At 45.1% G+C, this 16,393-nt stretch overlaps 1 protein-coding gene across 6 annotated transcripts in view; it reads right to left on the bottom strand.

The window, feature by feature from the left end:
- NBEA (neurobeachin) overlaps positions 1–16,393 on the bottom strand; it is a 786,732-nt gene that overhangs the window by 413,274 nt on the left and 357,065 nt on the right. For 5 of the 6 annotated variants that reach the window (XM_073662535.1, XM_073662540.1, XM_073662536.1 and 2 more), the window contains 2 exons: positions 10,009–10,160; positions 8,639–8,765 (listed from right to left, as the gene is read on the bottom strand). In XM_073662535.1, the coding sequence (XP_073518636.1) occupies positions 8,639–8,765; positions 10,009–10,160 (279 nt within the window). The remainder of the gene's footprint in view (positions 1–8,638; positions 8,766–10,008; positions 10,161–16,393) is intronic. The other variant, XM_073662538.1, reaches the window with a different exon arrangement.

Below are 16,393 nucleotides of genomic sequence, written 5' to 3'. Positions count from 1 at the left end.
TGTGTGTGCGCGGTGTCTGTGCGACGTCTGTGCGACGTCTGCGGGTGTGCGCGGTGTCTGTGCGACGTCTGCGGGTGTGTGCGCGGTGTCTGTGCGACGTCTGCGGGTGTGTGCGCGACGTCTGTGCGACGTCTGTGCGACGTCTGCGGGTGTGTGCGCGACGTCTGTGCGACGTCTGTGCGACGTCTGTGCGACGTCTGCGGGTGTGTGCGCGACGTCTGTGTGACGTCTGTGCGACGTCTGTGCGACGTCTGTGCGACGTCTGCGGGTGTGTGCGCGACGTCTGTGCGACGTCTGCGGGTGTGCGCGCGACGTCTGTGCGACGTCTGCGGGTGTGCGCGGTGTCTGTGCGACGTCTGCGGGTGTGTGCGCTGTGTCTGTGCGACGTCTGCGGGTGTGTGCGCGGTGTCTGTGCGACGTCTGCGGGTGTGTGCGCGGTGTCTGTGCGACGTCTGCGCGACGTCTGCGGGTGTGTGCGCGGTGTCTGTGAGACGTCTGCGCGACGTCTGCGGGTGTGTGCGCGGTGTCTGTGAGACGTCTGCGCGACGTCTGCGGGTGTGTGCGCGGTGTCTGTGCGACGTCTGCGGGTGTGTGCGCGGTGTCTGTGCGACGTCTGCGCGACGTCTGCGGGTGTGTGCGCGGTGTCTGTGAGACGTCTGCGCGACGTCTGCGGGTGTGTGCGCGGTGTCTGTGAGACGTCTGCGCGACGTCTGCGGGTGTGTGCGCGACGTCTGTGCGACGTCTGCGGGTGTGTGCGCGACGTCTGTGCGACGTCTGCGGGTGTGTGCGCGACGTCTGTGCGACGTCTGCGGGTGTGTGCGCGACGTCTGTGCGACGTCTGCGGGTGTGTGCGCGACGTCTGTGCGACGTCTGCGGGTGTGTGCGCGACGTCTGTGCGACGTCTGTGCGACGTCTGCGCGACGTCTGCGGGTGTGTGCGCGGTGTCTGTGAGACGTCTGCGCGACGTCTGCGGGTGTGTGCGCGGTGTCTGTGAGACGTCTGTGCGACGTCTGCGGGTGTGTGCGCGACGTCTGTGCGACGTCTGCGGGTGTGCGCGGTGTCTGTGCGACGTCTGCGGGTGTGTGCGCGACGTCTGTGCGACGTCTGCGGGTGTGTGCGCGACGTCTGTGCGACGTCTGCGGGTGTGTGCGCGACGTCTGTGCGACGTCTGTGCGACGTCTGTGCGACGTCTGTGCGACGTCTGTGCGACGTCTGTGCGACGTCTGTGCGACGTCTGTGCGACGTCTGCGGGTGTGTGCGCGGTGTCTGCGCGACGTCTGCGCGACGTCTGCGGGTGTGTGCGCGGTGTCTGTGCGACGTCTGCGGGTGTCTGCGCGACGTCTGCGGGTGTCTGCGCGACGTCTGTGCGACGTCTGCGGGTGTCTGCGAGACGTCTGTGCGACGTCTGCGCGACGTCTGCGCAACGTCTGCGGGTGTGTGCGCGGTGTCTGTGCGACGTCTGTGCGACGTCTGCGCGACGTCTGCGGGGCGTCTGCGGGGCGTCTGTGCGACGTCTGCGCGCGGCGTCTGCGGGTGTGTGCGCGGTGTCTGTGCGATGTCTGCGGGTGTGTGCGCGGTGTCTGTGCGACGTCTGTGCGACGTCTGCGGGTGTGTGCGCGGTGTCTGTGCGACGTCTGCGGGTGTGTGCGCGGTGTCTGTGCGACGTCTGCGGGTGTGTGCGCGGTGTCTGTGCGACGTCTGCGGGTGTGTGCGCGGTGTCTGTGCGATGTGTGCGCGGTGTCTGTGCGATGTCTGCGGGTGTGTGCGCGGTGTCTGTGCGATGTCTGCGGGTGTGTGCGCGGTGTCTGTGCGATGTCTGCGGGTGTGTGCGCGGTGTCTGTGCGATGTCTGCGGGTGTGTGCGCGGTGTCTGTGCGATGTCTGCGGGTGTGTGCGCGGTGTCTGTGCGATGTCTGCGGGTGTGTGCGCGGTGTCTGTGCGATGTCTGCGGGTGTGTGCGCGGTGTCTGTGCGATGTCTGCGGGTGTGTGCGCGGTGTCTGTGGTTGTGTGTGCGCGGTGTCTGTGCGATGTCTGCAGGTGTGTGCGCGGTGTCTGTGCGATGTCTGCGGGTGTGTGCGCGGTGTCTGTGTGATTTCTGCGGGTGTGTGCGCGTGCAGGCAGACATAGGCCGATGTGACACTACTACTCCCATCGGCCTATGTCTGTCCCCCGTCCACTCGTGCCAGCAGGATCAGCTCGATGGGAGCAGTAGTTCCCATCAGCCTGATCCTGCTATTTAAATTGCCCTACTGTGTCCCCAATAAATTTTAAATACATGTCATTGGTGGCCAGTGGTTACTTACAATAAATTAGTTCATACATTACCTGTCCCCGCCGATCGCCACCTAAAATAAAGTAAAAAATAAAAAAATACACCTATACTCACCTTGACACCTAATTCCCCAAAGCCATCGATCTCCTGTAATAAAATCTAAAATAATAAACCACAACCTTATCCTTACCCCTCCGTAGTAGTCCACGAGTGTCCCACGAAGATCTCCAGTTTAGAGCAGCCACATAGAATGTGACCGCTCTGAACCGCTGCCGCCGCTAGAATGACGGGGCCGTAAAGCAGCTCCGTCACTGCATAAGTGGGTTCGACGGAGTTCAGGCAGCGCTGCTCCGGTTAGCTCCTTTACGGCCCTGCTGTATCGTGAGAAATTCCCACGGTACAGCAGTGCCGTAAAGGAGGTCTCCGGAGCTGCGCTGCCTGAATGCACAGCCATGCACAGCTGTCACCATCTCCAGATGTGACAGCTGTGCATGGGAGATCAGCGCAGGAACATGGGCAGGTAACTATTTTTTTTTAGTAAACTAAGAATTAAATAAAATGGTGTGTTTTATTTCAAATAAATTATTTTTTTCTGGGTGTAGCGTGTGTTTTTTTCTTTTTAACACTTTGTAGATTAGTAATGGGGGTGTCTTATAGACGCCCATCATTACTAACCTGGGCTTCATGGCAGCTGGCGCTGACATGAACCCCAACCCTATTACCCCCTGCCACCGCACCAGGGCAGTGTGGAAGAGCGAGGCTAAGTGCCAGAATTGGCGCATCCTATGGATGCGCCATTTCTGGGGCGGCTGACGGCTGGTGTTTCTAGCCTGGGAGGGGGCCAATATTCATGGCACCCTTCCTGGGCTATTAATATCAGCCCCCAGCTGTCTGCCTAGCCTTTGCTAGCTATTAAAATAGGGGGGACCCCACGTCATTTTTTTGGGGGGGTCCCCCATTTTAATAGCTGGTAAAGGCTAGGTATTCAGCTGGGGGCTGATATTAGTAGCCTGGGAAGCTCCGTGGGTATTACCCCCTTCCCAGGCTTCAAACATCTGCCCCAGCCATCTGCTTAACCTCTGCTAGAGACTAAAATTATGGGGGATCCCACGCCAATTTTTTTTTAAATAAATTCTTTATTTTAACACTAAATGACATTTGAGGAGTTAATAAAGATGCAGTCCCTAAATTATTATTTATTTTTTAATTAATTTTTCCCAAAAAATTTGACGTGGGCTTTGCCATATTTTTGTATGCCAGCCAGGTACAGCATACAGCTTCTATGAAGGCGCCATTTTCTGGGGTGGCTGCGGACTGCAATTTGCAGCAGGGGGGGGGGGCCCAGAAAGCTTGGGCCTCCCTGCGCTGCAGATTCCAGCCTCCAGCTGCCTAGTTGTACCTGGCTAGACACAAAAATAGGGAGAAGCCCCACGTATTTTTTTTTTTTTTATTATTTCATGAAATTCATGAAATAATAAAGAAAAAAAGGGCTTCCCTATATTGTTGTGTCCAACCAGGTACAAATAGGCAGCTGGTGGTTGGGGGCAGCCCGCCGTTCCTGCCTGCTGTACCTGGCTGGACACAAATATAAAAAAAATTGATGTGGGGCTTCGCCCTATATTCTGTTCTAAATTGTCGGGTACCGGTGTATGCCGCTGCTGAATTGCCGGCTTTTCATGTTTCACTGTGAGCACTGTTCCCATCGATTTGGGCAACCACCTCCCCCAATATATTCTACATTATTGTTAGTTGTTTTCCTTCATGTAGAATTAACCTACAAGGAAAGAAAAGGTTTATTTTCATTCCGATATTTGTGTCCCATTGACTTGCATTGGTTTCCGGTATCGGAATCGGCGATATCCGATACTTTTTGGGTATCGGCCCGATCCAATCCGATCCGATATTTCCTGATATCGGAAGGTATCGCTCAACATTATTTTTCAGCCTTCCTTACCTTGGCCATGTCCCTGAGTATCGCACACCTTGTGCTTTTTGATACTCCAGTAATGTTACAGCTCTGAAATATGGCAAAACTAGTGACGAATGGCATCTTGGCAGCTTCACGCTTGATTTTCCTCAGTTCATGGGCAGTTATTTTGCGCCTTTTTTGGCCAACACGCTTCTTGCGACCCTGTTGGCTATTTGCCATGAAACGCTTAAAGAAGTTTCTGTATTTTCATGACTATGAAAATTGTACATTCACACCGAATGCATCAAAACTATGAAGTAACACATGTGGAATTATGTTCTTAACAAAAAAGTGTGAAACAACTGAAAATATGTCTTATATTCTAGGTTCTTCAAAGTAGCCACCTTTTGCTTTGATGACTGCTTTGCACACTCTTGGCATTCTCTTGATGAGCTTCAAGAGGTAGTCACCGGAAATGGTCTTCCAACAATCTTGAAGGAGTTCCCAGAGATGCTTAGCACTTGTTGGCCCTTTTGCCTTCACTCTGCGGTCCAGCTCACCCCAAACCATCTCGATTGGGTTCAGGTCTGGTGACTGTGGAGGTCAGGTCATCTGGCGTAGCACCCCATCACTCTCCTTGGTCAAATAGCCCTTACACAGCCTGGAGGTGTGTTTGGGGTCATTGTCCTGTTGAAAAATAAATGATGGTCCAACTAAAGGCAAACCGGATGGAATAGCATGCCGCTGCAAGATGCTGTGGTAGCCATGCTGGTTCAGTATGCCTTCAATTTTGAGTAAATCCCCAATAGTGTCACCAGCAAAGCACCCCCACACCATCACACCTCCTCCTCCATGCTTCACGGTGGGAACCAGGCATGTAGAGTCCATCCGTTCACCTTTTCTGCGTCGCACAAAGACACGGTGGTTGGAACCAAAGATCTCAAATTTGGACTCATCAGACCAAAGCACAGATTTCCACTGGTCTAATGTCCATTCCTTATGTTCTTCAGCCCAAACAAGTCTCTTCTGCTTGTTGCCTGTCCTTAGCAGTGGTTTCCTAGCAGCTATTTTACCATGAAGGCCTGCTGCACAAAGTCTCCTCTCAACAGTTGTTGAAGAGATGTGTCTGCTGCTAGAACTCTGTGTGGCATTGACCTGGTCTCTAATCTGAGCTGCTGTTAACCTGCGATTTCTGAGGCTGGTGACTCGGATAAACTTATCCTCAGAAGCAGAGGTGACTCTTGGTCTTCCTTTCCTGGGGCGGTCCTCATGTGAGCCAGTTTCTTTGTAGCGCTTGATGGTTTTTGCAACTGCACTTGGGGACACTTTCAAAGTTTGCCTAATTTTTCGCACTGACTGACCATTTCTTAAAGTAATGATGGCCACTCGTTTTTCTTTACTTAGCTGCTTTTCTCTTGCCATAATACAAATTCTAACAGTCTATTCAGTAGGACTATCAGCTGTGTATCCACCTGACTTCTGCACAACACAACTGATGGTCCCAACCCCATTTATAAGGCAAGAAATCCCACTTATTAAACCTGACAGGGCACACCTGTGAAGTGAAAACCATTTCCGGTGACTACCTCTTGAAGCTCATCAAGAGAATGCCAAGAGTGTGCAAAGCAGTCATCAAAGCAAAAGGTGGCTACTTTGAAGAACCTAGAATATAAGACATATTTTCAGTTGTTTCACACTTTTTTGTTAAGTATATAATTCCACATGTGTTAATTCATAGTTTTGATGCCTTCAGTGTGAATGTACAATTTTCATAGTCATGAAAATACAGAAAAATTTTAAATGAGAAGGTGTGTCCAAACTTTTGGTCTGTACTGTAAATATATTATATATATATATATTTCTGTGTATCTATATATATATATGCATGCATACACATCTGTCTATGTAGGTGTGTGCGTATGTATGTACAAATATATATTAATATATCACTATCTATGTCTCTATCTCTAGATATCTATCTATCTATCTATTGTTAGGTCCAAAAATATTTGGACAGTGACCGCTAGGTGATTTGGGCTCTGCACGCAGCTATTCTTTATTTAAAATGAAACAATTGAGATGTAATTGAAGTGTAGACTTTAAGGTTTAATTAAAGGAATTGAACAAAAATATCTTGGGAAACGTTTAGGAATTTCAACCATTTTTCTGCAAAGCCTCCTCATTTTAGGGGCTCAAACGTAATTAGACAAATCAACTTTACCATAAATAAAATGTTTATGATTGATACATTGTACAGAATCCTTTGCTGGCAATGACTGCCTGAAGTCTGGAAACCATGGATGTCACCAAACACTGGATTTCCTCCTTTGTGATGCCTTGCAGCCTTTAAAGCAGCCGACTTCAGTTGTTGCTTGTTTGTGGGTCTTTCTGCCTTAAATTTTGTCTTAAGCATGTGAAATGCTGCTCGATGGGGTTGAGATCTGGTCATTGACTCAACTATTGCAGAATATTCCACTTCTTTGCCTCAAAAAAGTCTTTGGTTGCTTTGCAGTATTGTTTTGAGTTATTGTCCATCTGTAATGTGAAGCGCCGTCCAATCAACTTTGCTGCATTTGGTTGAATCTGAGCAGTAACTATAGCCCTATACACTTCAGAATTCATCCAGCTGCTTCTGTCTTCAGTCACATCATCAAGAAACACTAGTGACCCAGCGCCATTGGAAGCCAAGCATGCCCATGCCATCACACTGCCTACACCATGTGTTACAGAGGATGTGCTGTGCTTTGGATCATGAGACGTTCCAAGCCTTCTCCATACTTTCTCTTTCTTATCATTCTGGTACAGGTTGATCTTAGTTTAATCTGTTAAAAAAATGCTTTTCCAGAACTGGGCTGGCTTCTTTAAATGTTTTTTTTTGGGCAAAGTCTAAAGTGGCCTGTGGGATCACAGCAACAGCTTCCTAATGCAAAAGCCACACCTGGAATCAGCTCCAGACTTTTTACCTATTAAAGAGCTTTTGAGGTAATTGCCCAATTAATTTTGGTCCCTTTAAAAAAGAGGCAGCTACATATTAAGGAGCTGTGATTCCTAATCCCTTGCTCGAACTAAAAAGTGAATATATTACATAATATAAGAAATTTATCTAATTTATACAATGTGATTTTCTTGATTTCTTTTTGGATATTCTATCTCTCAATGTTAAAATTAACTACCCTTTAAATTATAGACTGTTCATGTCTTTGTCAGTGGGCAAACGTACAAAAACAGCAAGGGATCAAATAATTATTTCCTTCACTGTATCTATTGTGACAAAGTCACTGGCAAAGTACTGGAGGGGAGATATGTAGCACTGAGTTTGTTAGCTTCAGTAATATAAACCTAGGAAAAATGATCCAGCACACAAACTAGTGAGAGGGGTTAATCAGCCTTGTTTAGTGTTAGGATGATTGAACAGCTATAGAGTGGGAGAAGTCCAAAGGATAAGTACTCAGCTTTCTAGAGCAGTATGTGGGGGGGTGGGCCTGGAGGCACAAGCTCTGGAGAGGTAGCTGTATTGTCATGTGAAGGAAAGCTGGACCTTGGGTTGTTTGTTACTGTAGCGAGCAGATTGCCGTAGCAACAAGGATTGTGCCATACATTATGTTTTTGTTTTCCTGTTAGGCCGGAAAGGCCGTATTTGTTTTGATAAAATTGCTGTGGTTTATGCAGTGCTCTTAATAAACCACAACAAAAGAATTAAAGAGACAGTGTTTCAGTGTCTACCTCTATGTTCAGCCGAGTGAGCCGATCTACCACACTAGCTATATAGACGTACATTATATAATATATATATTTTACATACACACAGAGAGAAAGATATCTATATATACATATATTTACACACATATACATACCTATTATATGTATATATAGATATCTTTCTCTCTGTGTGTATGTAAACTAGATGTAGGCACAACAAATGGATTATACATACTATCATTTGCCACTGCTATCTGCTTTATACAGTCCGCTGCCCACTAGAATATGACTATGATGTTAGAGGTGGGACAGTATAGGGACTTATATGAGACCTGGATACGAGTGCACATGTATTATATGCATGACTAAATTGGTGATTCTTGATTAACAGAGGGCAATCTGTAGAAACGGTATGGGAACATGTAAATGATTAATTATTCTATCCCCACATATGTCATTGCATTGTAAATGAAGGGGGAACACACTTACCAATTTAATTTTAATTATACTACAAGCTGTTATTGGTAGTCAACACAGATGTAAACAAGCATACGGCAATGTGGTACTAGTCTATAAAAGCTGGAAAACAACAAATAAAAAATACACGGAAATTCATGAGCGCTGCAGATTTCCTTTCCTGTATTTTTAGACCTCGTTTCCGTTGACATATAACTGTAAAGCGGCTCGGACATTGGTAACCAGCTGACGTTATTCTCAGAATATACATGTGTACAAACATACAAATCTATGATCATTACCTCATGTTTTCAGCAGAGTCCTCCGGCATGGGAGCCACAGTCTGCACTGCTGGAAGGTTTTTGCTGGTAGCACCATTTACAAAACTGGACGATGAAGATGAGGATGACGAGGTTGAATCCACCGCACCTATTCCACAGACAAAAGCTCAACATGTGAAATATACAGACATTACATTTTATTATCACCTGGCAGCAGAGCACTGAGAAGGTTCATGAAGGGACCATATCATAACCGGAGGTGATAGCATCAGCTCTGAGGAACACCAAATTACATTTCAGAATGGTAGGGTAGAGGGTGCTATTATTATGTGCAGCACTTTCTAAGCAAAATCTAGTTTATACTAAGGGGTTGCAATAGCGGAGGACAGATATGGCCAGAAACCAGAGGTGATTGCCTTACTATCAAAATAGTGACTACAATCACTAGATCAGGTCTCTGATTTTCTGCTCCCAAAATTATAGCGGTCTGATGGCCTTACACTGTAGCTCATATATCAGTCTGTGATCAAGAACCCTATTAGCTGATCAAGGACTGATTCAGACTTTTGAGATCTTGGGTTGAAGGGGTTGTGCCACGAAGAAAAATATATTTTAATCAACAGATCTTGGAATAAAAATAAACTCCACAATTGGATGGGATTAAATAAAATATTCCTGTGCTGAGATAATCTTATAAATGTGTCCCTGCTGTGTACTGTGTAATGGCTGTGTCTGACCATACAGGAACATGGTCTGATCATACCACAGCTCCTCTGCACCTCTGATAGCTACCTCTCTAGCTCATATGGAGGGATATGGGCTGTTTCGGGAGAAGTGTGAAGGGTGTTTTAGAACAGTCTATGGTTATTCGTTACCAGTGGGCACTGGAGCAGAAAGGAGGTGCACGGCACACGAAAGCATATCATATTATACAGCAGAACACAGCAGCACATGTCATATGGCGTCGTATAGTGGTACAGGACAATGTAGGACACATGGAGTATATGAGCAGCACGCAGCAGCACAGGACATAAGACTTCACAGAACGACACAGAAGAAGCCACAGACAGGACCCTAGTGACATCTCAGAACAAAAGTGACCAATCAGAGTCAAGCTTTCAAACAGCAAAGGAAATATAAAACAAAGGCTCCAATTGGTCTCTGCAGATAAGTTGCACACACAATCTGAGGCCCAATTTTTGGGCTTCATTGCACATGTGGTATATTAATAAACCATATGCCAATATACCCAATACTACACTAATACTGGAGTCTACACACCATGTGAGCAAAACACATTCACATTCAAGCACACAACAGTGCCTCAGGGTACAGGACGTACAGCACCAACACCACATTATTGATGGGAGATGAAATGAAGGAACAAATACCTGTTGTATTGATCATACTTTTGGGTGTTGCTCCAGTAGCAGCGAATATATTTGGTGTTGTGCTGGGGGTGAGACTACCACCGCTGGCCGCACCCACTGTGTTCACCGCTAAACTGCCTGGTGGGGGCTTCTTCACGGGTACGACGACACTTCTGTGAGGGCAAAGCACAGAGAAAATACAGGTGACCACACGTACCATATCTGACACCGTGTACCAGGCACAGGACTCCATGGTTTATAATATAGGCCTTGTTCACCAAATATAGGGACTAATATTCAGGAGAGAACCTGTCAGCACTTTACCTATTTTACTTTTTGTCACTCTTTTCTTACCTTGCCAACGTCTTTTTGTGGCATTTTTCACAAACAGAGAAGTTAAATTATGAAAGTGCCACACCTAAAGCTGTATTTTTGCCCCTAAAAATGCAGGCAAAGTGTGAAAATGTCCCCCCATTAAAAAAAGAAGAAAAAAAACACACACCCCCAAAACACCCTCTGGGCCTTATCAGAATACAAATTTCCCCGTGGATATTGCAGCAGATGTGCAGCAAATCGGCATTAAGTTCCAAATGTTTTACATGGAAATTTCTCACAAATTTGTATGAGGATTTCCAGCTTATTACACCTTTAGCAAAATTATACACTGCGGATTTTTTTCTGTAAGGTGTGGATGAGATTTGGTAAAATTTCCACTTTGCTACTGCGATAAGCTGGTGAGTTTTCTGGATGGAAAACTGAATGGCATCCACCACACATGAATATACCTCTAAGGGCTCGTGCAGAAGACCGTATACTGGGTCCGAGTGAGATCTGTTAAAACATCGGATCACATATGGACCAATGTTATTCAATGAGGCAGCCAGTGAATGTCCGATTTTTTCCTCTGTCCGAGGAAAAGAAAATCACAACATGCGCAATTAGCCTCCGATAATAGGATCGCACTCATCCATTTATGTTTATGTCCGTGGAAAACATCGGACCGCACTGAATGGAGAATTTTATTTTTCTCTCCACCTCCGAGAGAATCCGATCAAACGCTTATCAAAGTCAGACCAGAGTGTGATTTGCATTGAAGCGATTTTCTCGGATGAAGAACATACAGTCGCCTGCCCTTAAAGTGTATCCACAGGTGCCAGTTTCGTTGTGTTTATCGGCTGCTGTTTTTAATACAATTGTGGAAAAAAAAACAAATAATATATTATATTATGTTATACATATAATATGTATATATCTCTCTTGAAGCTCATCAAGAGAATGCCAAGAGTGTGCAAAGCAGTCATCAAAGCAAAAGGTGGCTACTTTGAAGAACCTAGAATATAAGACATATTTTCAGTTGTTTCACACTTTTTTGTTAAGTATATAATTCCACATGTGTTAATTCATGGTTTTGATGCCTTCAGTGTGAATGTACAATTTTCATTGTCATGAAAATACAGAAAAATCTTTAAATGACAAGGTGTGTCCAAACTTTTGGTCTGTACTGGATATATATATATATATATATATATATATATATATATATATATATATACACATATACAGTTAGGTCCATATATATTTGGACAGAGACAACATTTTTCTAATTTTGGTTCTAGACATTACCACAATGAATTTTAAACAAAACAATTTAGATGCAGTTGAAGTTCAGACTTTCAGCTTTCATTTGAGGGTATCCACATTAAAATTGGGTGAAGGGTTTAGGAGTTTCAGCTCCTTAACATGTGCCACCCTGTTTTTAAAGGGACCAAAAGTAATTGGACAATTGACTCCAAGGCTATTTCATGGACAGGTGTGAGCAATCCCTTTGTAATGTCATTCTCAATTAAGCAGATAAAAGGCCTGGAGTTGATTTGAGGTGTGGTGCTTGCATTTGGAAGGTTTTGCTGTGAAGTAAACATGCGGTCAAAGGAGCTCTCCATGCAGGTGAAACAAGCCATCCTTAAGCTGCAAAAACAGAAAAAACCCATCCGAGAAATTGCTACAATATTAGGAGTGGCAAAATCTACAGTTTGGTACATCCTGAGAAAGAAAGAAAGCACTGGTGAACTCATCAATGCAAAAAGACCTGGGCGCCCACGGAAGACAACAGTGGTGGATGATCGCAGAATAATCTCCATGGTGAAGAGAAACCCCTTCACAACAGCCAACCAAGTGAACAACACTCTCCAGGAGGTAGGCGTATCAATATCCAAATCTACCATAAAGAGAAGACTGCATGAGAGTAAATACAGAGGGTTCACTGCACGGTGCAAGCCACTCCTAAGCATCAAGAAGAAAAAGGCTAGACTGGACTTTGCTAAAAAAAACATTTAAAAAAGCCAGCACAGTTCTGGAAGAACATTCTTTGGACAGATGAAACTAAGATCAACCTCTACCAGAACGATTGAAAGAGAAAAGTATGGCGAAGGAGTGGTACAGCTCATGATCCAAAGCATACCACACCATCAGTAAAACACGGCGGAGGCAGTGTGATGGCTTGGGCATGCATGGCTGCCAGTGGCACTGGGTCACTAGTGTTTATTGATGATGTGACACAGGACAGAAGCAGCCGGATGAATTCTGATGTATTCAGAGCCATACTGTGTGCTCAGATCCAGCCAAATGCAGCCAAACTGATTGGTCGTCGTTTCATACTACAGATGGACAATGACCCAAAACATAAAGCCAAAGCAACCCAGGAGTTTATTAAAGCAAAGAAGTGGAATATTCTTGAATGGCCACGTCAGTCACCTGATCTCAACCCAATTGAGCATGCATTTCACTTGTTAAAGACTAAACTTCAGACAGAAAGGCCCACAAACAAACAGCAACTGAAAACCACCGCAGTGAAGGCCTGGCAGAGCATCAAAAAGGAGGAAACACAGCGTCTGGTGATGTCCATGAGTTCAAGACTTCAGGCAGTCATTGCCAACAAAGGGTTTTCAACCAAGTACTAGAAATTAACATTTTATTTACAATTATTTAATCTGTCCAATTACTTTTGGTCCCTTTAAAAACAGGGTGGCACATGTTAAGGAGCTGAAACTCCTAAACCCTTCATCCAATTTTAAAGTGGATACCCTCAAATGAAAGCTGAAAGTCTGAACTTCAACTGCATCTGAATTGTTTTGTTTAAAATTCATTGTGGTAATGTCTAGAACCAAAATTAGAAAAATGTTGTCTCTGTCCAAATATATATGGACCTAACTGTATGTATGTATGTATATTATATATATATATACATACACACACACACACAAGTATGTGTGGTAAAATATATTTGTTCCTCTGTAGATTACATGTTTTATTTGAAAAAGTGAATATATACACAAGGACAGAGCGGACTATTTTGTCCTACTGATGTGGTCCCTCTGTAGGGACTTAGCATATCATGTAAATGTAGGTACTCCCTCACATGAGGCAGCAGAGCAGGAACAGATATATTGGTACTTAATTAAAAAAAAAAACCTCGTAGTCCACAAGCAGTAGTGAAGAACGACCGCCTGAAAATCTGCAGCAAAAAGGTCTCAGAGTTTGAAGGATAATTTTTGATGTTGTCACTCTCAATCCACTGAATGGCTGACACACAATCACACCCGTCTGGCAGGCTGGCAGCTCATTTTGCTGGCAGGTGGCAAACAATTAGACACACCAATTTGTGCCTCCTGATGACATTAAAGCATGAAACTAAGTTGTATGCGGGGCCTAGTGATTTGTGTGAAAGCATTTCAAAAATAATACTCTTTGCCGTGGCAACTCATTTCAGACTGCCACCTCCCATTATGGCTGTGAGCGGTGAAGACGACAGGCCTCAGTTACGAGTGCAGCAAGGCCGCTTCTGTTCAATCCGTCATCAGTGCCCCCCGAGACCTCAATCCCCTCCTTTCATCAATATCACCTCATCATTTACATTCGATAGTTCTTGAGCTGCTGCATACATTACATACACTGAGGCGCCTTTTGTGGGAGCGTATTAGCCGACTTTGTATCTCCATCTTGTCATTTCACAGAGTCCCTCGCTTGTGAACAATGATGGGCCTAACAAGAGCATGATGCCTTTTCTACACGGTTTATTCCACCTCTTCTGACTAAGACTCTGGGCTTAGACATATAAAGGATGGTAAATGGCTGTTTACTATCCAGTACACGATCTCATGGGGGGGACATCAAATACCGAGGTAAAAGGAGATACATAATAGTAATGACAATACGTGGTAATTGTACCTTCACCTTCAGACATTAGCCATTTTTTACATAAGTCTTGTGCAAGTCACAATTTTGTGAATTTATAATTGCATTAAAGGTGAAGTGAATTTATAGTATGTATTTTACAAAAATTAAATGTAAGAAAACACCTTAACTATAACGCAATACATAATAGGAAAAGATAACAAAAACAGCTAATCAGTTAGTCCAACCGTCTAGAGCAAAAGCGCTTTAAAAATTGACAGAAAAGATTAGGACAACCACTATAAAAAGGTCTTTTTTAATTGTAATTTTTTTCATCACAATTTCTATAATCATGGCAAAACATCAATGTTGAAAAACAAAAGGTTTAGTTAAAATTATAAAAATTTCTACAAAAAAAAAAAAAACTGGTCCTGTAAAACTTCGATCATATCCGTGCAGGAATTTTCATTTATAACTGGAAGTTGCAGCGCTCTGCCAAATCTCTAGCTTGATTGATATTAGGGGCACCCAACAGACCCTACTGAGCTCTAATAAGATCAATTGGGGTTCCAAAGAGTGGTTTGGCTTCTACTGGTGGTGCACCTAGCTAACACCCTAAAAGTGCTGGACTTCTGTACTCCATGCCACTTAGTGATATCACGGAAAATGGTGTTTTGTGACAAAAAGTGCAACTTTATGTTTTAATGCCACTTTTACTAAATTTTATGAAAGCAGATGGGCCTAATGGAGGTGGCGTGGTTTGCAGCAGAACCTGGTGTAATTGATAGTACAAACCTACATCAGGCAATAACTTGGCAGATTTGCTCAGCCGGGGCACAGACAGGCAAAAATGCAACAAATTTATTCTGCCTCTTAAAAAAGGTTAGGTATGAAATGCTGGTCTAGGTAAGAATTCACCACTAGAGATGAGCTAACCCGAACTTTAAAGTTCGGGATTCGTACTGGACAGTTAAGAGTACGGTGGTAAACTCCGAACACTGCTTTCTCCCGGAGTCCATTGCAATTTTCGGAGTTCCGGGGAAGTCTGGGAGAGGAAGAGGGTGAGGGTGAGGGTGAGGGTGAGGGTGAGGGTGAGGGTGAGGGAGAGGGAGAGGGAGAGGGAGAGGGAGAGGGAGAGGGAGAGGGAGAGGGAGAGGGAGAGGGAGAAGGAGAAGGAGAAGGAGAGGGTGAGGGAGAAGGAGAGGGTGAGGGAGAAGGAGAGGGTGAGGGAGAAGGAGAGGGTGAGGGAGAAGGAGAGGGTGAGGGAGAAGGAGAGGGTGAGGGAGAAGGAGAGGGTGAGGGAGAAGGAGAGGGTGAGGGAGAAGAAGAGGGTGAGGGAGAAGAAGAGGGTGAGGGAGAAGAAGAGGGTGAGGGAGAAGGAGAGGGTGAGGGAGAAGGAGAGGGTGAGGGAGAAGGAGAGGGAGAAGGAGAGGGAGAAGGAGAGGGAGAAGGAGAGGGTGAGGGAGAAGAAGGAGAGGGTGAGGGAGAAGGAGAAGGAGAGGGAGAAGGAGAGGGTGAGGGAGTAGGAGAGGGTGAGGGAGTAGGAGAGGGTGAGGGAGTAGGAGAGGGTGAGGGAGAAGGAGAGGGTGAGGGAGAAGGAGAGGGTGAGGGAGAAGGAGAGGGTGATGGAAAAAGAGAGGAAGCGGGAGAGAACTGGAAAAAATGGAGATGAGGGCACAGATCCCACAGTGTCATGCATCAAGCTTGCCTGTAAGAGTCAATTGGTCTATGAAATAAAACAGGTAGCACGTATATACATCTTGTTTTTTTTTGTTTGTTTTGAAACATGGATGCTACACAGAGTAAAAACTGACCCATGGACCAGAACTGAATGGAAATTAAATCCAGTGCACTGATGAAAATGAGCATTTTTTTTCACAAAAAAAAATGTTAGAAGTCTGAATGAGGCCTAAGTTTGCATTTTCACACCTGATTCTTCGTTTAGTATCTTCTCATTACACAACCATATGGATAAAAAAAATAATAAGGTGCTGCCTGATTTCAGCAGGAGACCTTACATTTGCACTGTTTAGCCAATGACGGGATCATTCCGATGTAGAAAAATCACATCAGTCTTTGATCACCGTGAAATAATAAACTGCAATTATCAGGAAAACTGGGCATTAACTACACCAGTCTGTCTGACCAGATGTGTATATACAAAACCAACATAAAACTCATGTAAATTACACAGAGATATATGCTGGGAATATACACTAAGGGGATGACATGAAGA

Source organism: Phyllobates terribilis, unplaced genomic scaffold, assembly GCF_046119375.1.
Source record: "Phyllobates terribilis strain yellow unplaced genomic scaffold, ASM4611937v1 Scaffold_2__4_contigs__length_985480577, whole genome shotgun sequence".
Classification (NCBI taxonomy): domain Eukaryota; kingdom Metazoa; phylum Chordata; class Amphibia; order Anura; family Dendrobatidae; genus Phyllobates; species Phyllobates terribilis.
This window is presented reverse-complemented; position numbering and strand designations above follow the sequence as displayed.